General features: G+C 45.0%; 2 protein-coding genes across 2 annotated transcripts in view; one reads left to right on the forward strand and one right to left on the reverse strand.

Annotated features, from left to right (window-relative positions):
* Window positions 1-3,999, forward strand: part of SLIT1 (slit guidance ligand 1) — a 118,913-nt gene extending 114,914 nt beyond the window's left edge. Inside the window, exon 37 of the mRNA XM_082224759.1 lies at window positions 916-3,999. Coding sequence (XP_082080885.1) covers window positions 916-1,154 — 239 coding nt within the window. The 3' untranslated portion in view covers window positions 1,155-3,999. The remainder of the gene's footprint in view (window positions 1-915) is intronic.
* A 1,769-nt stretch (window positions 4,000-5,768) lies between these two features.
* Window positions 5,769-23,829, reverse strand: LOC309533440 (uncharacterized protein). The gene is made up of 2 exons (XM_082224758.1): window positions 23,764-23,829; window positions 5,769-18,622 (listed from the first exon to the last, which is right to left on the reverse strand). Exon 2 carries the CDS (start codon window positions 18,568-18,570, stop codon window positions 13,933-13,935), a length of 4,638 nt encoding a protein of 1,545 aa, XP_082080884.1. The 5' UTR covers window positions 18,571-18,622; window positions 23,764-23,829; the 3' UTR covers window positions 5,769-13,932.
* Window positions 23,830-24,729: the final 900 nt, after the last annotated feature.

Raw genomic sequence — 24,729 nt, forward strand, 5'->3', positions numbered from 1 at the left:
TATGCTCACCGTGGGCAGAGGAAACCCCAGCCAGGGAGTAAAGGTAAAGGGACCCCTGACCATTAGGTCCAGTCGTGACCGACTCTGGGGTTGTGGCGCTCATCTCGCTTTACTGGCCGAGGGAACCGGTGTACAGGTTCCAGGTCATGTGACCAGCATGACTAAGCCGCTTCTGGCGAACCAGAGCAGCGCACGGAAACGCCATTTACCTTCCCGCCAGAGCGGTACCTATTTATCTACTTGCACTTTGACGTGCTTTCGAACTGCTAGGTTGGCAGGAGCAGGGACTGAGCAATGGGAGCTCACCCCGTCGTGGGAATTCGAACCACTGACCTTCTGATCGGCAAGTCCTAGGCTCTGGGGTTTAACCCACAGCACCACCCGCATCGCAGCCGGGGCGTACTTAGATGCTATTTCTTGCCTAGCCTCTTCCCCTAGTAAGTTTTCTAGCAACTGTAGACCCCCATCCCTTCTGTTGCACCGGCTATAAATGGGAATTTGGAATTCCGTGGTTCCACAGAACAGCCAGCGTTGTACATCCCAGTACAATACCATTGCACTCTTCTTCCAGACACTATGGCCACAACTTTGGTAAGGGAGCATGAGCAACTGAGCCACAAATTCTTGATTCTCCACCCCACCCCGTTCTGCCTCTCTGTCCTCCCCTTCCATTGACAAAAAGCAAGACCAGTTTTGCAGGACCCCCAGCCAACAAGATAAGGGACAGATAAGATTTTTTCCAACCTGTCGCTAACCATTCAAAAGGCAAGATCATTCGTCATAGTATGCTTATACATACTAGAATGCCCAGCTTTTTGAGTTGACCTTCACCAGAACCCCAAGCATAATGTGTAATGAAGGCTTTCTCAGAGGAGCCTCCTTGCCTGACTTCCCTCTTCCTAATGTTTTCCCTAGAGTCGGAGTGTCGGGGTGAGGCCGTGCGAGACTTCCACCAGGTCCAGCGAGGCTATGCCATTTGCCAGACAACCCGGCCTGTCTCCTGGGTGGAGTGCCGGGGATCTTGCCCAGGGCCAGGATGCTGTGCAGGACTGCGCCTCAAGCGCAGGAAATACACCTTTGAGTGCAGCGATGGCTCTTCCTTTGTGGAGGAGGTGGAAAAACCCAGCAAATGCGGCTGTTCCCAGTGCATGTAGCCTCCAGCAAGGGACAGGCCGGAGCCAGAGACAAGTGGGCCAGGCCTGCTCTGACAGAGGCCTTGGGAACACCCTTGCCATCTCCTCTTGCTCCTGTTGCTGCTTGGAAGAGGGGTGGGGCAGGGCTCTCAGTTTGGCAACGGAGCATCTCCTTCGGCATGGTGACAATGGCTCTTCTGGATGGACCAGACAAAGGTGTAGATAGAAGACTTTTGCTGGGAAATCCAGCCCAACAGATGTATTTATATCCAGCACAGACTCTATCTGGGGCCACTACTCGTGCACAATACGGATTCTTAGCAAGCCTGGCCATGCCTGTTTGTTTTGCCCAGTGTGGTGCCCTGAGAGGCCATGTCCACAGCTCATGCCTAGACACGGGATCCTGCCATTTCATATCTTGTCATTTTACCTGGTGTTAGACCCTGCTATCCTGCACCATGTCTGTCTTTTTCCCCCTTTTCTTTTGGCAGTTTTGCTTTTTCTCTTGTTGAATACCCACCTTTCCTATTCCTACTGGCTGCTCGTTGCAACCTCATCTTCTGCTTATAGGACTAAATTGCAAGTAATGCAGAGGCAGCACCCGGGGCAAAGGCAGGAGGATTGTGTGCTGCAGAATTAGCAAAGATAAAATCCCTTAGGTGAATGGGAAGCTCTGTATGAACAGTTGCCTCCTATACCAGATGGTTGCAAGGTAATGGTATTTAAAAACAGCTTAACCTTGGAGCTGCAGTCTGGTCTCAACTAATAGCAGAAAGGAGCCACACTTGCTCCACGTTGAATGATCCACCAGCATTAACAGGACTTACCACCACTTCCCTAATTTTGAAATCCTATACTCACTTAGCTGGGAGTAAGCACCATTGAACACAATGAGACTTAACTGCCAAATAAGCATGTGTAGGATCTTGTTGCATGAGGGCTGGAGAAACCTTGGCTAGCAGTCTTCCTGTTGTACCTCTGCTGGATGGGACAGGGAGACTTTCATGTCCCCAGTTATAAAGCCAGCCATCTCCATGATTTGAGGGCAGCAACAGGGACAGACGTAGTTTTCTCTGATTCTGCCTATATCACTGCCTTTCTACACCGCAAAATCTGTCTTCTGCCCAAATGCCATCTGGTTTGCTGTAATGAAAAGTCTAGATATTTTCAGAGTGGTGCCTGTTCTGAAACCCAACGTCTGTGAACTCGAGAATAATCATTTTCATACCCATCATGCTCACTTTCACCTGCCTTTTAGAACGGGAGGGGGGAATGAATTGCATGTGTCTCTTGCACTCAGTTTACTGTAGCATTACTCTTCATACACCAGGCCCACCCACAAAGTACCATTGTCCTCTTGTAATGGGTTGTGGGGTTGGGTATATCAGCCACCGCCTGCAATAAAAGCTGAAGCACAGGCTTCCAAAGCAAGTGCTATAGATTATTTGCTCAGGTGGGGTTTGGCCTGGGCCACAGCATCAGAAGAAATAAGATGGCTCTTTAAGATCTAGGCAGTTAAAATAAACTAAGCTGACAGTACCTTCTCTTGCTATGTTTCCAAATCCCTGTTTGATAGAGTTTTTATGCTAGACCCTGGACAATAGAGCTGCAAATTGGTCAAAGACACTTTTGATCTAACTTATTCTTGCAGAGAAAAAGTAGTTTGCACTTATCACCACTAGCTACTGACCAATAATTAGAAGTAAAACCATTAGAGTTGGGGGGTGGGGTGGGGGGAGAAACACCAAGCCAGATTCCTTCAAATGCTGCACATGAAAAGTTAATATCTCTGATCTATATGCACTATGTTAATTAAGCAAATCTGAAGATTATTTACAGAGTTTGCGCTGCTTCTCCTGGTTGGGAGGAGAAAAGAAATAGCACACAGAAGCTGCCATGTCCCAACCACTGGAAATGCTACTTACCCAGCCTGGGTTGTTGAGATTTCCACCAGACAGAGGCTTTAAAGTGTGTAGGAGACACTTGAAGGCTTGAAACAACTTTGTTAAAAAAAATTAAAAAAATGAGATGATATTCTCGGGATGCAGAATTTTCACCCAGTAGTCATGCCAGAATCCAGTTGCTGAGAAACAACATGCTCTCCGGTACAAGCCTGGAGGCCTTGGCTGTACATGTGTTCTTGTTTCCAGGGCAACCTCAGCCAGATGATTGTTCCCTGAAACTTATGGATCATGTTTCCTATGGTGGGGGGAAGTTTTCCTCCTAAAAGGTAGAGCTACTTGCCTAGAAGCATCTGGTATATGTGATCTCAAGGTTGCAGGTTTCTAGGAGGTACATTGGATATGGGAGAAATAAAAGGGTAGCATCTCGGGATACCCCCTAGCATAAAACAATTGGCTATTAGAAGCACAGGTTTTCAACTATACACTATATTATGGGTAAAACCAGCAGCAAGGAGGCTATCCTTTGCTTCTGCAGAGAATCAAATGGATGGCTAGTTGCAGGGGCTTCTACAGGGGCTCCCACCTTGTATCTCTGTGTGTGCTAGTCATGCAGAACCTGCTAACTCTTCCATTGCTGCAGGTTAAGAGACAGAAACTACATGACAGCAGGGCATAAGTTGCCTTGCTAGTACTAAAAGCCTTGACTGGTGACTTTTGCAGACAGGTACAGCATGAAACTCTGTTAACATAACAGGATCTGTGGGGCCATTTAAATCTGCAGCCATTCTTTCATATTCTGGTTTTGCCATCTTAAGTATTTTTCATTTCTATTTATTATAGAAACCTCAAGAATGTTAAATGTATTTTTCTTCACACTGAGAATGTGCAGCTTTTAAACTTCCATTTGTAAGGTTCCTAAACAAGTTCAATTACACAAAATAAACTAATTAGGGTTTTTGGAATTTCTTATGACTTCACATTTCCGATTATAGCCATTACACGTATCAAACGGAAAGTATTTTATGTCAGATTTTTTTAAACTGTGCCTGCCACTGCAGTCCATACTTTGGTAATAAAGTAGATTATATTGGGTATTGTTTGGTAGCCATATGCTGCAGAGGGCAATGCTTGATGTTCACTGTTCATTTTGTCCGTCATGTACCAAAGTAAGTTTACACTTGCAATGTTATCTCAACCAAGTGGCAACACCTTCCACTTATCACCATCCTTGAATGAAGATTGTACCAAGCTTTTGCTTGTTCACTGCTGGCTTTGAACCTCCCAGTGATCAGAACAAAGTATTTTGGTGCCTACAGGGAGGGTAGCATCAAAAACCAAATTGGTGCAACCTTCAGGGGCAGCTCATGGAAAGGGTACTCAGCAATTGTGTGAAATGATGTCTTTTGTCACCTGTTGTAAGCTAACAGCTGAAGTAGGTCTTTATACATAATACTTAGATTCTTACATATATTAATATATTTGTATTTGGTATAGTATTTTTCTATGCTGTAAGGATGTCAGACAGCATTTCTCTGTTCTTGGCAGGTGCTTCTCTGTCAGATGAAAACCGGCATCATTGGTTTTAGTAACTGAGGTTTGTGATTCTTGCCACGCTTTTAACGATCCGAGTTTATGATGACTCAAGTGAGGGAACTCAAAATTGTCCCTCCTTTAGAAACAGCAGAATTGATTTAGTTGTTGTTTTTTAAACTACCAGTGTTGTCATCCATGTGAACATGACATTAATTTAGCCACGTGGCTGGTCTTTTCTTTCCCCATAGAAAAATATAATAGGCTTGTCTCCCTCTCCCAGAACAATGGCCCAAATTAAACCTGCTGTTATTCAGTTTTCTCAGAAAAGAAAATTAGAGGCTCACTTCAATACAGGTCATGGCACTTTCCTTTTTTTCAACAATCACACTTGAGAAGGGGGCAGTCATCTCCTTCAGTTCTGTACTCGAGGAAAGTACTTGGTCCACAGCTTAAACACACCAAATTTTGCTCCTTAAGCAGCACTTGGACATAAAAGCCCCACTTCTGACAGGCTTAAACAACCCTTGGACCTTGGGCATGTAAGAGGAAGTGTGGCACTGACATGGGATTGGTATTCTATTTCTGAGGTAGCTGGACCTGTTTCAGACTTGTACTTGAGCTTCTAGGTGCTGCTGCCACCAACTGATTTTATCCAAATTCTCCCGTACCTCACAAATGAGAGGCTGGGTAGTAGCTTGCTCAGGAGAAGTGGGACACATTGAGCTACACCTTTGCTCTTGTAGAGCCACTATGTGGCAATTAGGTGCAACCACACCTGGCTGGCAATAGTGCCAAAATAGCGCCTCCTCACACACACCGACAATGTGGTATCAAACCCAGCCTAAGCACGAAGAGCCAAGCACAGAGAAATGGGTCAACTAGGAGAGGAAGACTGGTATCAAAAGCAGTGCAGTGCCTACCTCTGCTGAAGCTAGGGACAATGACCAGGCTCTGAAGTTCCTACCCAAACTTTCTGGTTTCTTTTGGAGAGCCAGCCTGCTGTAGACCAGGTCAAAGACAACACCCACATGGGAGTGGTAGCTAACAAGGCAATCTTTCCATCTTCCAACAGTTCATTGTTTGGTGACATCCTTCACAATTGTGTATATGTCCTGATAACCTCCAAAAGCAGCAATTGAGATGGCTCATCAACATGTCTCGTCTTTGCACATCAAACTATATCACACCACACCAATACTGATATAAAAGAAATGTTTAATAAGCGGCAATAAAGTAAGACTCCTTAGGGCACGCAGAGTACATACACAATGCATAAAGAGGAAGAAGAAACATGGAAAGAGGCAGAGGTCTAAGCCTCACCTGCAGCCCCACAGTCTGTAACAAGAATGTGTTCTCTTCCACTGGTGAGTTAATAAAGCACACAGAAAAATCATGGAGCTGTCACAAAAGTAATGGCAAAGATTTAATACAATTTCCATGGTAAAGTAGCCCTAAGTGTTGTAGGTGTGCCAAACGGGTAGGAAGCCACTGAACAGAACCTTTATTTTTATATACATTTTCAAATGTTACTCAGGTGAGGTATATAAATATTACCTAATGACACATTTTACCAACAATTCACAGCAGACACGCTCTTCTTCTAAAGTCACAGCATTTCCCAGGGCCCTGAAGGGAATGAGGCTCCAACTTAAGCCTTCAAATACCCAACTCATGATCACACACTGGGTTTGGGTGATGTGCACAGTACCAGACCTGAGGGAAGGGGAATAGAGAGAATAGACCCCCCCAACACACACATTTGGTTCATCATATGGGGAAGGTAGGAGTCTCTTAGACACAGCAAGTAAAAATACCTGTGCAACACAGAGTGAAAAATGAACTGACTATAAATCAACACAGGAAGTGCAGAACACACCTGCAGTCTTGTTGAGTGCTGTGCAACACACTGATAGAGGTTCATTCAACTGGGCAGGAGGTTATCCTAAACTTCAAGAATGCCCTTGTGGAAAGGTTGCAAGTCTACCCCCCCCCACCTCGTTTAACAACTTCATCTGAGAATAGAGGACTTTTACAATGGATATAGGCAGGGCTGAAGCTTTTCAGATGGCAGAAGGAGGGTGCAAGCAAAGCAACATGTTTTCTGGAGCTACATTAGGAAGCTGCATTGCCATGTTTTCCATAGAAAGAAGAGAGGGGTGATGGGTGGAAATTCTGAATGGCCAAGACAAACAAGAAGAAACAAACCCTTAGGAACTTCCACACAAGCCTAACTTTAAAATATATGAGATAATCACAAAAGAGACATTCAAAATAAGACTAATACAACACAGGAGGGAGCAGAGAGCATTGAAATACTTAATGGTCCAAAGTAATAAAATAAAATAAATTCAGGGAGACAGAGACAGTAAAAAATGGGGCCCTGGACTCTTACAGCAGCTGGAAACATGGGAAGTGATGAATGATTGGCTTAATCTAAAAGAAAAGGGGGGGGGGAGCACAGGAAACATCAAACACACAACACAAGAGGTGCTGGTTAGATTACAATGGTCAGCTATAAATGATGCTTAGAGGGCACCATCACTTCCTCCATGTATGCCAATGGCATTTCTCCCATCCTATCCCCAGCAAGAGCTCCCCTTAATTCAGTATCCCTGAGTCCACCTGCCCAGGTGAATAAGCATGCAGAGATGTTGAAGCAAAATATGTCTCTTTCTCTATGTGGCAAGGCCAGTGAAGAAGGGCAGTCTTCAATGAGATGTGCACACACATTTACACAAATATCCCCATAAGGACTTAAATATTAATTTGTCACTGAAAACATTATTACTAAAAATTCTTATTGCTCACATGTACTGTCCCCAAAGATGCACGTGACAAGGCGGGCTGCCCAGAACTGTACTTTGACTCGCTTCCACAGAAAATGAGATTTTAGATAACCCATGTAATGCTTTTACTCGGTTTAGGCCCAGTTCTAAGTAATGTCATAAGCCGGGCCTGGGCTGTTTCACTTCGGACTGCAGGCGAGAGCTCACATGATTGAACACTCTATCATATGAAAACATTCTCCCACATGCACAAGCTAGCATATCGGGGAGGATAGGCTAAAACAATTCACTCCGATCGCTTGCTTTCCATGTGAAAGGGCTTTTAAATATGGAGTATTCAATTATGTAAGTGTCATTAATATTCATTTGTCTATTCTGGGTATAGCCCAAATGCAGCTTCAATGGGAACTAAGTCCTTGATTTTGCAGCATAAACTCCAGACCAGATGCCAGTCCTTCTCCCCCGCCCCCCAATGTCCAATTATTTTTGCAGTAGAAACCCCCCACCCACCCAAAAAAACATACTACCGGTACATTGCAAACCAACAGCACACCCAAGACTTATTAGCACAAAGTACAGGAAATAAATATTTTAAAACTATTTACAGTATTCTTCTAGTTTTTGTGACCACCCAGGAAGAAAAGGCAGCAATTACCCTGCACCTAGGAAAGCATTACAACCGCTAGCTGGATGCTATGTTAACACAGCACCTACTATATATATTTATATATAAACACACATATACATATATGTATATATTCACATTGCATTTTAAAGTCACACACAAAAAGCAGATCCTTAAAAAACCTTTGATAAGCATTACAGTGTAAAAAGACCCACTTAGGTAAAAGGTCACACACGGGTAACAAAACCCATTCAGACTCCACTCATTTCCACTATTTCTGTGAGAAACAATTCTTAGGGCGACACTTCAAGAGGGAAGGGTTTTTAAGAAGAGGCCAGAGTCTCCTCTACCTGCAAACCAAAGCTCCTGAGTTCATCTTGGACTAGATAGGAAATTTTTCAGCAACCTAGCTAAATGCTGGGGGGGGGGGGTTGGAAATACAAAAGAAACTAACTGGCAACAGGAGAGCAAGAAGAAGGCTTAGGGAAGAGCATACAAGTGTCGCTTCATTGAGATTATCTGTGCCAGGAAGATGCCGCATGGAGATTATCTCTGTGCAGGAAAATAGCATGCATGAAGTGGCCCAAGGCAGTTTAACCCCTCAAAACCCCCTATGATCATATATGGGACCTTTCAGAAACACAGGGACCTCGCCCAGATAGGGCCATTCCATGAAATTCAAGAGCTAGGCAGAGCTAGATCAGGTGTGCATGTAGCAGGGAAGGGAGAAGTGGCAGATGAAGTCCAAGCAAGGACAGAGGTGGGATGTGTGAAAGACTAGGGAGGCACTGGTTTGTAGGCCATTGCATAGCATCATCAAATATCTCTTATCTGCATATTTGTTTCTATTTGGTGGGCATGTGGGAACTGAGTGAAGAGAGTTATATTTATAGCAACATTTTCAGAGGCACTCACAGATTTAATGAAGTCCCTTTTCAATTTGTGGAGGAATTCAACGTAGCACTAAGGAGATTATTCTGTCAACACAAGCATTTCAGTTTTCCAGAAGGAACAATCTCCCTTCTCCCTCCTCCGCTTGCTGTCAATTACCCTGACACACAGCCCCGAGCCAATTTGGGAGGCAGGGAGGAGAGGGGCTAAAAGCCCTGTTGCACTCACAGAAGACCTTGTGCTGCCTCCTGCTGTGGGACTCAATAGTTGAATCCAGCCCAATACTTTACATTTCCCTTTGGCGCAAGTTAATTCCCCATTGCTCTGCTGTGCTTCCTGGTGATGAGGAAGAGTGGGACCAACACTGATTTCTGCAACAAAAAGAGAAGCAAGGTACTGGCTACCACCTTTAAAGAGGACAAAGGCAGAAGACTGTCTTATCAAAGCCTCTGCCAAGCTAGTGTCATCTAGATGTTTTGGCTAGGGCAGATAGGAGCTGCAGTCCAAAAAATTGGGTGGGCAGCAGGCTGGCAAAGGCTGCCTTATCACATGAGGCTACAAATGGAACAAGGAAATGACTCTGGAGAGAAAAAGATCTTTTCAGCAGCTTCTGGTTTAGAAGATGAATAGGAATAATTGGCCAGGATGTTGCAGCTCATAATAATAATAATAAATGATTAGTGATAAGCCTCAGTAACAGTTTTGTGCAGCTTAAATATTCCCCAGACATAGAATGGGAAAAGGGAGATATCATCATTATTTTTACTACTACAAAGCAAAACCCTATGCATAGTGACAGTAATTATGTCAGGAGGAAAGAGCCATAAATAGCATTCCTGCAGGAGCCACCCAGAAGCTATGACAGAGGAACTGTCCAGAGCTAAAGTTGCTACAAAAGTTTCTCTAAGCATTGTGTGCCCTGCACCATCAATCCTTAATAATGTGCACAGAAGTTGGGGCTTTCCCTTAAATAAAAGATAACAGCCTTCATTGAAAATTACTGAAAGTAGTAATACTCTCAAACACAGGGAAAGAAAAGCACTGCACACTTGACCAAGAAAAAGGCTGTTGGGAGAAAATGGAAGACAACTAATGGAAGATCTTTTTGTGAAGAACGTCTAGTTTGTCTCAACAAGAAGGGACGGCAAAGGGCCAGATTTAAGGAGATGAGATATAAAGAGATGAGCAACAGAGCAAGTTATGGAGAATTCTCCACCATACCATCGGGGGGAAGAGGGTCTCTTTTCAAACACGGTGGGTGCTACAGGAGAGGCTAGGATTCATGATGGTCCATTGCATCTGATGGAAAGAAACAGTACAGAGGCTGGTTTTATCCAATAAGCAAAGCCATCCACTCTCTTCTAGGAATGCCCAGGTAGCATGGAAACAAGAAGGCGCAAACCATCCCAGTTTGACTATACTTGTGAACAGGGGTTTTGCGACAGTACTCACTGGTATCACCTCTTTTTTGCTGCCCATGGCAGCCATCTTGTGCTGACACCTACCCCACTTTTATCAAGACATGATACTTCACTTTTAACCCCCACAAAAAGCACTGCCTTTAGACCATTTTGGCAATGGGGCCCAAGATGCTTAAGCAGTAGAACCTGCCAAGCATGTAGAGAGGAGCAGAAACAGAGCCACAGTTAGAGGTTGTCACTATACTGAGTAAGCCTATTACAGTCACAACCCCAGGCTTCTCCCCTTACTCTCGCAATTCTTTTGCTAGAGAGCAGTACCAGGTTAGACCAAGTTTATAACATCACCAGGCCATAGCAACTGTACTACTGCAGATAACCATTGATTCTGGAAAGAGCACCTATTTTTGCTGCAGAAACCAACAAAGCAAGATTGCATTTAACAGATGACACACACTCCTTGCAAAAAAAGAAAAGAAAAAGAAAGACAAATGCTGAAGAAGTGGATGGATGGGAAACAGTGTGCAGGAATTAAGCCCCTGCAAAGAGAAGAGCCCAACCCAAGAAGGCTGGTTTCCAAAGTTATATCTACTGGAAGAATTAAGAGTCAAGTTCTCACTATCACAAAAGTGGGTTACAGGGCATCAAAGGGAGAGGAAATGGCCTCTTTGCAACTTACTTAGTGGACAGCATATCAGCCTGGCATGTTGGTGACACAGTGTCACTTGCATGACGTAAGGACTGATGCACAGAGCACAGTCTGAAGAATGCCTCTCAACCAGAAGGTAGCTTTGCTTCAATATAAATCATACTAAGCTATCACCATCAGAATTTATTTTTTTTAAAAACCTCTAAATTGCTTTAATCTACTTTGCTCACTTCTCTCCTCCCCTGCACCCCCAAGCTTACACTAGTCTATTGTCTACATGGCAAAGGCTTGCCTTGCCTTGCCAGAAGCCACTGGTGCTAGAACCTGGGATAAATCAACCACTGGACCAAACTCTCTCCAGACCTCACCAAAACACTGCAAGGCCTGGTCACTGTATTCCAACTTCTCATAGGCAACCTTGCAGAAAAGGTGGGAGGGGCAACTGTGAAGCTCTCAAATGCTACACAGGGCTTACAAAGGGATTCTCTTAAGTTACAGACCACACAAGAAATGGGAAAGCAGAAAGGTGTAGAAATATTTTATTAGCATTGTTGGGATCAGAATCAGTAGCCAAAAGTACCACAAGGTGCTCGGCCACCCAGCAGTGTGTTAGGAAGCAGCCCTGGGTTGAGGGAGCACGAAGATTTTACACCTATCTGGATGGAGGCGTTTGAAGTTGGAGAAAAGTAGAGGTGAAAAACCTGACACGCTCACTCTTTCCTCTCACTCACACATACATACTCACGCACCACACTTCCTTAAATACCTTTTAATACTCCTGGTGGAATGTCTAGCACATTTTATATGTGCAGTTCAAATAGCAATCAGACAAATACGTATCAATCTTTACAGAGAATGCTAGGCCTGACTTAATGCTTACAACAATTCATTTTATACAGCATGATTTACATCAAAAGACAGAAGTTAAAAATCAATGATTCAAAAGTATTCATACAAAAAGAGTCCACCCTGATGTGTCTTATAGCTTTAGTGCACCCTCTCAAGACACAGACTTGGGTAAGCAGGTGAGCAGGAGGGCTTTGCAGTTCCAGGCGCTGCCTCCCAAATCTCTTTGATCAATGGAACAAATTATACAGCTAGTTATTTGTGTTCTGCCTGCAGTAATGAGCTTTGGTATAGGAGTGCCAATGCTAATGCACCCTCCCTCCTTTAAAAAAACGAAATAAAACCAATTTCCTTGCACCTAAGCCTTGTTCTTGCTCCCTAAAGAGTTTGCCTTTCCTTTTATTCTACAAATCCCTCACCAACTGGAAAGACTGGTTCCAGCCAGTTAATATAATAATGTGTAAAGATGTGTTTGAGTACGTCGATCTCAGATGGTATCCATGGAAAGCTTTTCTGAAAGGTCAAGCCATTCGAAGGCCTTCGCAGGAAGCTCCTGGGTGCCACGCACAGCAAGCGAGAGGAAGTTTGCACAAGTTTCTAAGCAAATACCTCTGCCTTTGTTGTGATTTAAAGGAAAACTATGGAAATAAATAAAAGGCTGCTTTTCTCTCCAAGCCCAGAGTAGCAGCAACCACTGTCTGTCACCCAGCAGATGGGTAGCACAAAGTACAAGGGGCAGGGAGTTTCCTCTGAGAAAAAGGCTGCTTCCAAATGCTGTCAGATCCAAAACAAATGTTTGCACTGAGAAGGGGACTGTTTGCCTTTCTAATAGGTGTTCGTAGAAATACCTTGTCTGAAGACAGATACTTCTTGACCTTTACATAATGCATTGATTAAACTTGCAAGGTGAGGCCTTGCAAGGGAGAGAGAAGCTTGCTTACTCTTAAGCTGGAACCAAACCACACTTGCAAAAGCACCAGATATTTCTAGTTGCTTCCTTGTCTGCAGCCAGCATTGCCTTCTTCTTATTTTAATAACAATAATTTTTAAAATCTTTTTGACATACGGCAAACAGGGAAAGATGAAAAAAGAACTTGCAACAACTGCATAGAAATCATGTAAGTTTACAGCAGAGAAGAACCTCTGACTACAGGCGCTTTCCAACATTACTTTTTACAGACCCACAAGATGCATGGAAGCTTCACTTTGGAATGGTTTTTTGTCCGTCTATTTCACTGCTAAGATGTGCTTTCAAGTACCCATATTTCAGGGGTGTTCAGGCCTCACAGTAAAATGGACAAGAATACCACCATTCTGAAATGCATCCAGGCTGCATTTGAGGACACAGGCCCAAAGGCGCCCGCCTGTAAACAACCATGTCAGAAGTGGCAGGCAGTGTGCATGTACTTAATAGGGAAGGGCTCTCCATCCAAACAAGCGGTCCAGTTCCTTTCTTGGCTAAGTACAAAGTTGGCCTAGCATGGCTGCCAATCACGGACGCTTCGGAATCAGCATCTTTTTGACACGAGAGCAAGGCTACATTACAGCCAAGCCCCAGTTACACAAGATAGTCCAACTGTTCATACCTTAACAACAACACACACCATTCTGACTGACTGACAGGATTAAAGGATGCAAATGCTTTGGGTTTTGGCTTTATAATGCCCTGCTTGGTTTAAACAGTGCCAGGATGCTACAATGCACAAAAGGAAGAAAATGCTCCTGTGTGAACCCCAGCAGGTGGGCTGCCAAGGTCTATGGGATGTGCATGAAAGCTGGTTCTCTTTCCATTACAGTTCAAGTGCTTGTGCATTAACTATAAACTGCCAGCCTTTAAATCACACAGATTAATTTATTCAGTTCCTAAAAGGATAAATAAGGCACTGTACTCCGAACTGAAACTGCCAAACTCCTAGTTCCACTCCAGGAGCTTTCAGAAGCAGCAACTTTCCTTCTCAAGGGCAGAGAATAATAGCTTCCCCTTCTGGCTGCAACACAGCTAGGGGGCTCCTCATCATCTGAGAGCGGGGGGTTGGCCTTCGGCTAAACACTTGCATCCCTCCCCACAACGTTCAGAAGTGGATCTGTTACATGCATTAGGAAGTATTTCCATGACCCACCTCCTACCCACCCCCAACCCCAGCCGGTTACTTTGCATCCAGACACCTGCGTTTGCTGGGTGAAGAGTCTTTGCTTGCCCTCAGCTTCCTCTTGCCCTGGGCTGTGCTGCTCTCCTGAATTCGCTTCATTGACCTAGTCAAGGCTTTGCCACTGCTTGCCTTTTGGGCAGCCACTTTGGGAGGCCGGCTGCTGGAGTCTCGCACCACTTTCTGCTTGGGAGGCTTAGCAAGCCCTTCTGGCCTGGAAGGCAGACTTGCCTTTTGACCGGCCTTGGCTTTCCCCTTCTGGACGGGAGGCTTCCTTTTCCCAGGTCGCAAGTCATTCAGCTTCTTTGCCTTCTCGTTCCCAGACACAGGCTTATGACTCTTGTCGGCAGCCGCCTGCTTCCTGGTAGCAGGAGGCCCTGCAGGCTTCGGTTTACTGGCTTTCTTAAGAGGAAGCCTTTCTTTGCTCGAGGTACTCAACAGCCTCTGTGACCTGCTGCTCTCGGTCGGCGACTTCTTCTTGGTTTGCTGAAGGTGGCCTTTGGATGAGGTGTCCTCCTGTACCTTGCCTTTCACCTTTCGCCCCTTCCCTCCTCTTTCAACCAGGCTTGTCTTAGTCGCAAGTGGGGGTGCTTGGACCTGCTGGGCCAGTTTCGGAGACACCAGGGGCTTAATGCACAGGCTCTTGCCGCTCGGCTTGCTTTCAGCAGAGGGGTGCTTGGTCACGCTGTCGTTCTTGTCCTGCTTGGCCACCTTGCGTATGGTGTTGAGTTTGCCTCGCAAGTTGGAGTACTTCCTCAGGATGCGAGAGCTGGTTTGCACAGGCGTGCTGGGAGGCTGGGCGCTCTTGGCTTCGGCTTTGTGCTCCACGCTTACTTCGGAGGGAGGCGTCTGCTTCGAACTGGCAGCCTGCTCGGGCTCCTTGTCCTCAGAGCCCTCTCGAAGCTTAGCCCACAGCCTCTGAATCTTGATGGTGTTTTTGGCCGGGGTCATAGCAGCAAACTTCTTCAGGTGTTTCTTCAGGCGCTCAGCTTGAAGGGAGCTAGGGTAGCTGCCGGAATAGCAGCCCTTCTGGAGTGGAAGCTTGATGAGGGGGATGTCCCCTGGGAGACGTGTGTTCATCTTCTTCACAATGACCAGAGACTTGGTTTCAGTGGTCTCCATAAACCACTTGCAGATGTTGGACATGTCAAACCCCTTCATGAACAGCATCTGAACCGGGGAGAGCTTCTGGCCTTCCGTGGGCCCTTTTAATTTGCGGGTCCTCTTCTTGCTTTTCCAGATCTCTTTCAGTTTGTCGGATTTATTCTTGACCTTTGGAGCTGGCTGAGCCTCTTTCTCCAGCTGAATCCACCCTTTCTGGACCTTCATGTACTGAGTGTTAAAGTTAGTGATGAGTTCTTGGTTCTCTTCCTCAGCACACCATTCCACAAAACTGGGCTTGTTGTCAGAGAGCACTTCCATGCTACTGAAGCCAACAGTGTCTTCACTCTGTGCATTTTCTTGGTCTGTGACATTAGAGCCTGCTTGTATAGTCACAGCATTAGAATCTCCTTGTACGGTTTCTTTTCCAGAAGTGTTTTTGGAGGCAGTGGCCACAGGGGTTGGGACAGGGGTGTGCCTCAGGTTGTAGAACTGGAGAGCTGGCTTCTTAGATTTTACCGATCTCTCTGGTGGTACAAGCTTGCTTTCACTCCTGCTAACAGAACTGGGCCCATGCTGGGTGTGCAACTCCTCTGTAACCTCCATTATACTGTCAAAGTTATCTGGAGTGCCTGATGTCAAATCTGACTGCTTTTCACCCTTGTCAGAGGTCTCTGCTGAGACACGAACACTTCTCCTAGCAGAATCACCCTCTAAGCAAATTTCAAGCATTGCCCCTGCCTTGTCCTTGTTTCCTTCTCCATTCTGGTCTTCCTCTACTATGGTCTTTTTCGCTAACAGTGTCTGAGAGGCCTGTCCCATTGTGATGTCATTTCTGTCACCTGGCTGCTGCTCAGAAGAATTCCCAATGTTGTTTAGCAGTGTTTCATGGAACCCGTCATTTGGGAAACACAGCGATGCTGCACCGTCAAGTTGCACCTCCCTCTTGAAACGCTTAGCAGGGCTCTTAGAAAGCTTGATCTGAACTTGAGGAAGCTGTAGAGACATGGAAGAAGTTGATTGCTCAGGACTATCCTCTGCAGATGACAGGGATTGCTGGCTTCGAAGACAGCGATCGGATACAATCTGAGGTTTTTTCTCCCGCTTTCGTTTTTTGTCCGGGCTTGTTTTGGAAAAAGCTCCCTCCTTGTTGTCCACTTCTGATGTTTGGGGCACTGCTGGAGCTTCGCTATCAAGTTCCTTTCCATCATCCACCTTGCTTGTTTCACTTGTATCTTTTACTGTTCCCTCTCCCCAATCTTCATCATTATCTGCAACAGGCAACACAGTCTCACTTTCCCCAGAGTGGATTCCACCTGAGTCCAGAATCCCTTCAATGCTATTTTGAGTATTAATACTTTCATGTGCATCTGCACCCTGCAAGCTGCCAGGGAGCTCTGCAGCATCCAAGTCAGAAAGTGGCTGTGAGAGCTCCATATCTAACTTGCCAGGTCCCACCACTGGAGATTCTATAGAAGGAGCCCCTGAAGGAGCCTCTAGGTCAATATGGGCAGGAGGCTCAGACACCACAATGCCAGGAGACACTGCCCTTGAACTGGCAACAGGCTCCCGTGGACACATACGCTCTGGGATAGGAGGGAGTTCTCCAGGGAGGGCTATGGAAGGCTCCAGATGGACAAGGGCGGGAGGTTCTGCCAGGTCTATAGGGGAAAGAAGTGGAGGTTCCACATCGGAAGGTAGTTCTGCAAATGGTGGCAAGTGTTCAACAGGGGCAGGCTCCTCCAGTGGAGGCATCAAGTCCATTCCGGGGGGAAGGTCTTCAGGGGGCTGAAGGGCCATGCTGTCAGGAGGCACCTGGTCTGGAAGAATGGAAGGCTCAGGGGTAGCCTCGGTCTCTGAGAACATGGCACTTTCCTCACCACTGGCAACCTCTGAAGCAGACAACACCACAGATTCTCCTGTGTTGCCACTGTCTTCATTGGGTCTGCTACTCTTACAAGAGTCTGTGCCATGGCCAGCCTTCTGCACAGTGTCCATGTCCATTTCGTCCTGTGGCTCCCCTTTGCTCAGTTGGCAGGGAGAGACAAGAGTGGTCTGCAGTGAAGAATTGGACAGGCTGCCTTTCTCTACACGCAAAACAAGGCCGGGTGGCGGGGAGAGAGCAATTGTGGATGCTTCAGCAGAACTGTCTTCTCTCTCCTTCACAAAACTTACCTCAGGAGCAGCCTTCTCAGCCGGACGCATCTCATCTCTCTCCTGAGTACTGTTGTTGGAGGCATCTCCTTGAGGGACGGCCATAGCAGGTCTTTTGTCACCATCGCCACTCATGGCCTGGGCTGCTGCTAAGCAGCTATCACTCGGAAGAGAAGCTCCCTGGCTAGGGCTTGCCAGCCCCTCAGGCCTTGGCGCCAGTGTGTTCCCACTCTCCTGTACATGGGAAGTCTTGGCCAAGGTGCGAACTGTGGGAATCTCACAGCACTCACCGTTGTAGTAGTATCCACGAGTGCTCTTCCTTGCTGTCTTCCTAGAGGAGACCACCCTCTTGCTCTCAAAGTGGCACTCTGTAATGGGCTGGCTGATATAAACAACATCGCATTGGTTGTCATAGTCATTAATTCTCAACCCTGAAGGCCTTTTGCTCTTACGTGTGCTTTTGGTGGAGGATGAGTTACTCTTGGTCCTGGAGTGTCCATTGGTGGTTTTGTGGTGAACCACTGGCACAGGGCTATTGGATAGCCAGCCGTCCTTGGCATTCTCCACATGGGTCTTGTCAACAGGTTGCATGTTATAGCTCCCCTTGCTTTTCCCTGAAGCCTGGAGGTGGTTCTCTGCCTTCAGTCTTGCTTCTTGGTCATTCATTTCAGTATCCAGGTGCGAAGAGGCTTTGGAGCTGCACTGCAAGGCATTCTCTTTGTCTGCTCTCCTAGGGGAGTTGGTGGTGAAGCCTGGCTCTCGTGTTTCCTCTGGGAAAGCTTTAAAAGTGTTCTTCTGGGAGCCCACCAGACCGTCTTCACTCATGTGTATGTTTGTTGCTTTCACAGCATTGTAGCCTCCCAGCAAAGCTCTATTTTGCACCTGGTCTTTGTCATCCTCACCTTTCCTACCCCCCATCTCTTGGTCACTACCTAGGACTTGGCCTTCCAGACTTTTAGCAGAGTGATGGGAATTGGAGGCAGTGAGGTATCCTTGAGAGGGACTGTCCCTGGGACTTGCAGAACTTGTTCTAACGCTAGGAAGCTCAGGGAAGTCTCTTCGGACAACTGGGCTGCAGTTTTCCCTTCTATCTGTAGATTTCAGATCCACAGCCTGCTTCAGGGCATGGCAAAGTTTGCGCAGAGAGCCATGAGACCCTGATTGCTCTGTGTCCAGGGAAGAAGGGAGTTTTGATTCAGAGCAAGAAGTTCCAAGCTCCTGGTTCTCAGTGCGAAACTGGCTACAGCCAGAGCTACAAGTGGACACATCCATGTTTTCTGCTCCAGGTAACTGCTGTCCCTCACAGCCTGTCTGTACTTCAGTGCAAATGTCGTTTAGGACACGGACGAAGTGCTTCTGATGGTACGTGCACAGTCTGACCATAAATTTTTCCAATGGAGATTTCGGCTGGCCAAGACAATCTGCAGCGTCCTCACTAGAGAGAGGGAGAGAGAAAGAATCAGTAAAATTGGGTAGCAAATCACTTTACACTGCAAATCTTCACAACTCTCTCTCTCCTTTCTGCTCCCCTACATTGCATGCTTTACGAAGATGGCAGCTCCAATTGTCTACCTAAAATGAGCAGGCAACTAAAGCAAAAGCTCAAGATTATGTTTGTCATTTCTCCCTTGCCTCCTCATGGCTCACCTATGTCCTCAGTACATTAAAAACTGAAAAGTTATTGGGACAAACCTTGCTTTATCCCTTCACATTTGTCCCTTAGAAAGATTGGTTCTAGGGGAAACCAATCTGAACTAGCTGGAAAACAACTACAGTCATACCTTGGCTTTCAAACGTCTTTTGAGTCAAACGTTTTCGGCTCCCGAATGTCGCAAACCCAGAAGTGACTGTTCCGGTTTGCAAACTATTTTTGGAACCTGAATGTCCGACGAGGCTTCCACGGCTTCTGATTGGCTGCAGGAGCTTCCTGCAGCCAATCAGAAGCCACACTTTGGTTTTCGAATGTTTTGGAAGTTGAACAAACTTCCAGAAGAGATTCCGTTTGACTTCCAAGGTACGACTGTACCAGATTCCCCATTTCCCTGCAGACATTTCCCCATTTCAGGCAATGAACAGACTGCCATCACTGCTCTGGGAATCTGGCCGAAGGGAAGGCCAAATATCTCTGTAAGTAAAATAAATATTCTCTTCCCAAAGTCCTCAACAGCTTCACAGGGGCAGGAGTTTAGGAAGACACAGACACCCAACAATAAATAGTCTTTATAACAGCTATATACATGAGATCCTTAGCATACTTAGACTGAATAGCCAACCTATAGACAATAGCATTTGCCCTCTCCGCATCAGCCACCACAATTCCATAAACATGAAGATTTGAAAGAGCTGTTTTGAATAATAATTAACTCAACAGGTGTGGAAGGATGTGGCAGCCCTGAGGACAGCAAGGGGCTGGGGGATGGCAGCTGGAGTGTTTGAGAACAGCAAAGCATCAATAAACATCCCTATCAATCTTTTCCCTCCTGCCCCTAAAGTAGGTAGCCAGGTTCTGATTTATATATAACTTATATAATCCAGTGGCTAGGCTGCGGGTAGAGAAGATACATCATCCTAGAGAGTGAGCAGCATTATCTCTTGACAGCTACTGAATAAAACTATCAACCTTTCCGTCTTTGGGAAGTGCATGAAAAATTATTCACTCTCACTCATTATTGAACTCAGGAGCTGCACTACTGAAGCGGTTCATATGTTAATGGCAAGCTAGGTGACAAGGCCTTGTGCTCATGTTTTCCTCCTCCTTGTGCCCCACTTCAGTTAGTTACTTCCTCTTTAGGACAAATCAGAGTTTGCCATCACATCTAATCTGGCAAACTGTGGTTCACACCTGTCCTCCAAGCAGGAATACAAACAAGTTTTGAACCACAGTGTGCAATCTTGGAGAGCAAGCACAGAAGCCATAGTTTGTGCTCTGATGAAATGGCATCTGAACAGAGGAGAGCTATGGACTATCGTGTGTGCTAAAGAGAAGGAAACTAACTGAACCTGAGTATGGGAGGGAATAGAGTTGTGTGTGAACACAAAGCTTGTTCAAATACAGTCAAACCCCGTTTGTCGAATGTAATCCGTTCCAGAAGCTCGTTTGGCTTCTGAAATATTCAACAACCAAGGCACAGCTTCCGATTGGTTGCAGGAACTTCCTGCACTCAAGCGGAAGCCACGTCAGATGTTTGGCTTCCAAAAAATGTTCAAAAACCAGAGCATTTACCTCTGGGTTTTCGGTGTTCAGGAGCCAAAACGTTCCAAAACGGAGGTGTTCAGGATCCGAGGTTTGACTATATTACCAAACCATGTCTGAATGGAGCCACTATTAGAAGCTGGCTACTGATTCCAACGAAAAAGCATTCACATTAGTTTCTTATCAGGATTGCTCAGGCCTATCTCTCACAAATGAGTGAATACTCCTGTTTCTCAGCTGTACCATTGCAGATTTCTGTTAGGGGCTCAACAAGATTGAATGCTCTTCCATTTAAAAAAATGCATAGAAAACTAGATGGCTAGGAGAAGGATCCTTGCCTTTCTCTCTAATATGTTAGTTTTCTATGTGTATTTCTTTTGAATGGAGGAACATTCAATCACTTTAAATCTCTAACCATTTACTGAAGTGGTACAGTCCAAACACAGGTTTGCCACATGAGACAACTAGAGCTCAGATTGCCTGAAGTGGAAACTTATACTCTTATTTTGTAGCTTCTCTTTACCTGAGCTCTAATTGTTGGGTACATAAACCTCATATCTGAATATTTGCAAGCCCACATAATCCATGGAAACTTCCTTTCTAGCTCATTCATAAACAGTGTTTGCCAATCTCTGAATCAGAATCGTATGAAGTATCTTAAGTAAAAATATAATTGTTCAGTCCAATACATGTTCAAATGCATGCATAGGACATCATCCTAGAAAACAGGTTTTTTTCAATCTAGTTTACTAATTATACTGAGATTTCAAATCAGCATTCAATTACAATGTCAATCAAGCAGTTCTTTCAGTGTGAAACTGAAGAAAGAATCAATGGAAAAAGTGACCGAACTAATGATGTAAACCAAGCTTTCCATTCGGTTATTTGAACTATCCTTGAGAAAGTCGGGCAAACTTAACAACTATCGTCAGTAAGCTAAAATGATAGAACCTTGGCCTAACTGAAACCCTGTCACAGTCCAAAGCAGGGGTAACCAACGTGGTACCTGTTGTTGAACTATAACTCCCATCAACTTCAGCCAGCATGAGCAGTTGTCAGGACAGCAGCCATATTTTAGTACTTAAACTGGGCTATAAAGATCCTGGATAGAGTATGGCTTCTCAACAGCATTCCCCTGGGTTCTGTTCAATCACTGTTGGGCTTTCTTTCGTTTGTTAAATTAACTAGAAGAATACTGGAAACTTAAAGGACCCCAACACACCAGCATATTTAACTGAGTCACATTGATTTTAATGGAACTTGCTTCCAAGTAAGTATGCTTAGGATTGCAGTCTCAAGAGGCCAAATAAAAGGTGAACTGTGCTTATTAAGGTCACTTCTTAGACCTGTTTATTGAGCATTCATCCTATTTTTTGTTAGCAAAAGGCTTGCAAGGAGGTTAGACAACATCATTTTGATTTGTTTGAAGGGAGTTTACACAATATTGCATCAAGCAATTGTTACCCCCCATTTTCACAATACTTTCCTCATCACAAAAGGTCTAGTTTTATGGGAAACACATTTAATAATAATAATAATAATAGTAATAATAATAAATTTTATTTATACCCTGCCCTCCCCAGCCAAGACTGGATTCAGGGTGGTTAACACCAGGTAAAAACAATTGATTAAAATACAACTTAAAAACAAGATTAAGTAATTTGATGTACAAGAGCATCAAATCAACCACATTTGTGCTCCTTGATTTGGCAGTATGTGACTGAACCCCACCTGAAAATAGCAACAGTCTAACAGCACCTCAAGATCATTTAATAGTTAGTTTTTAAAATGAACAAGGGATGTACTCATGACATTTCACTGAGTCTGGTCCAGACACTGCAGTCAAAAGGTTTCTTAGCAACAATTAGGATACAGGTAGGGTTCCCCGCTAGGTCACAACCTGCAGAACCTTCTCATCTCTTGGGTAGAGCCACAGCCATTAAACAGGATTCAGCTGTGGCTTTTCCTGTTTCTCCTCCTGGGCCTCTTACGCACCCTCCACCCCCAGCTGCTGTGTGTCAAAACAAGAGTTTCTCTGGCTGCAGCAGGTGGGGGAAGTGTGAGTGTGGAAACTGAAGCTGCATCCTCCTTCAGAGCTGCAGCAATATTAAAGTAACAAAAGGATTCACATGGTTGACGCCTGGCAAGCCTTGATGCATATAGGGATGTCGAATCTGGATCTTGATCAGCTAAGCTCACACACTGCAGAAGAACTCCCATTTGTGTAAGAACAAAAGAACATCCAAAATGGTGGTTGTTGCATATGCTTGTTTGCAGATAAAGTACCAGTAACTCTTTGCAGGATCCACTTTTCCAAAACTCTTGAGAGCCTCCAGCTTGCATAGATTTTCCTGCACATTTTTAAAAATACTAACTTTTAAAAATCCCAGTATAAACACATCTTTCATTGGAAATTGAGGGTGGTTTATTTTTGCTATCCTTTTCTATTACTTTACCTTGTTGATCTGACACGTCTTAGCCCCTATAAAGCCCCCTCCCCCCAATTCATCAAGGAGCTCTGTTCCTCTTCTGTTGTGCACGTAATTTTAAGAGCCTAGAGGTCACCCGCAACAGATTTCACCTCTCTGCCTCCTGACTTTGGGGCTCTTATAGCACCTGCCACAGCTTTCCCCAGGGCAGCCATCATTGCTTCTTATTCCAGTTTGTCACTAAGTACGAGAGAGAGAAATCAAGGGGCAGTAGCTGTCATTTGTTCAAACACAACTGTTGCCATGCAACAGTCACAGTGCCACAATTAATGCTTTTCAGATTTTGCTCTGCAGTGCAGCTATTTGCATAGCTGGATGCTGAAACATGTCTATTTGCACAGAGCTGTCACTGGCTGGTGTTCTGTTCTCAATTAGTATGTGTGCACAAATCCCTACATGCACATATGCAGTCTGTGTTTTTTTTGTTGTTGTTTTGTTTTCTTCTGAAGGATGTGCACAGGCTGCTAAAAAACATTTTAAAATTTCTGAGCAATGCTGGTGATTTTTAGGGTGGGGGCAGGAGATTAGCTACAATAGCAAACAACAGTAATCTTCAGTTTGTAGGGATTTGGAGGGTTTACCTGAGAAATGTAGTTTTTGAAGTTCAGGCCATTCAGTTTGGCCCCTATTTGTATAACCACCAAAATCTTCAACTTAACACACAAAACACCCCTCTATTTCCCACTTCCTTAATATGACCAAAACAGATGCATCTTCCCCAGCTACAGAACAGACTGTTTGGAATCCATCTAACTGAACTGCTGTATATCCAAATAAGAGGGGTGCGTGTGACCCAATTAATCACCCACTGCCTCCCAAGTTTCCTTTCCATCTCCATTTAGCCCCCTGGTAAATCAGTTTGACAGAGTATATGTTTACAGGTATGTTTTGTACCTCAAAGGCACAAGAAGAAGCAGCAGAACAAAAGTTCAAGGCTAAGTGTTTCTGTTCCTTTCAGATCACTCTAAGCACCACGATTATAGCTCTGTAAAAAAAACAAGACATAGCTATAAACTTATAAAACCCAGCCCTGTGTTTTTTTTAATACATCAAGAGGGAGACAGTTCTCTCCCTCTCCCTTATGCTTTTCAGCAGCCAACTCACAAAACAGATTATCAGCAGCAGAAGTCCCAGCACCCAGCTGTAGCAGAACTTCCTCTCCCCTTCAGACTGAGAGGGCAACAGAAACCTCAGTCAGAACATGAAAAAGAGTTTGAATTTGTCACAAGATGGACATGGTTTTGAGCCTGGGCTGCAGAGGCTTTAGAAAGGTCAGTGAAGAAGTGACACATCGCCTCTGTGCAGAAACACCCCTTATGAACAGTGGTCCAGACCTCCTCATAGCAACCCAAAAAACACAGGTAGTTAGTTTGAAAAACTGCAGCCCACACCTGGATGGGCTGAAGAAGAAGAAAAACACACTAGTTTCACCCTTAAATGCATTTTCAGAACACCAATAATGCCCTTTATTCCTGAATGAATCTCTTGCTGATGATTTTTTAAAAAGGGGGAGACCCACTTCAAACTGAATAAAATTTTCCATCAATGTGGTTTTTTTCATGTAGAAAATGCAACAAACAAACAAAACTAAGGCCAGTTTGTGTTGCCTGTGTTGTTTCAGACTGGCTAGTTTATGAATCAGAACAACAAAAGCATTGGCCATAACCTGGAACAAGTCTCGTGCTTCCCCCCATTTGTCACCCAAATGCAGGGTGGTTGGCAGAAATTAGTCTACTCTGAACACACAGGGAAATCTGAGCCAGAAAAAAATAGTTTATGAATTAAGGGACCTGTAAAGAGGAGGGGTAGATTTTGTACATAATTCTTAAAAAAGCCAAATACATAGGCAATCAAACCTAC

Source organism: Podarcis vaucheri (genome assembly GCF_965113315.1).
Source record: "Podarcis vaucheri genome assembly, chromosome: 5".
Classification (NCBI taxonomy): Eukaryota; Metazoa; Chordata; class Lepidosauria; order Squamata; family Lacertidae; genus Podarcis; species Podarcis vaucheri.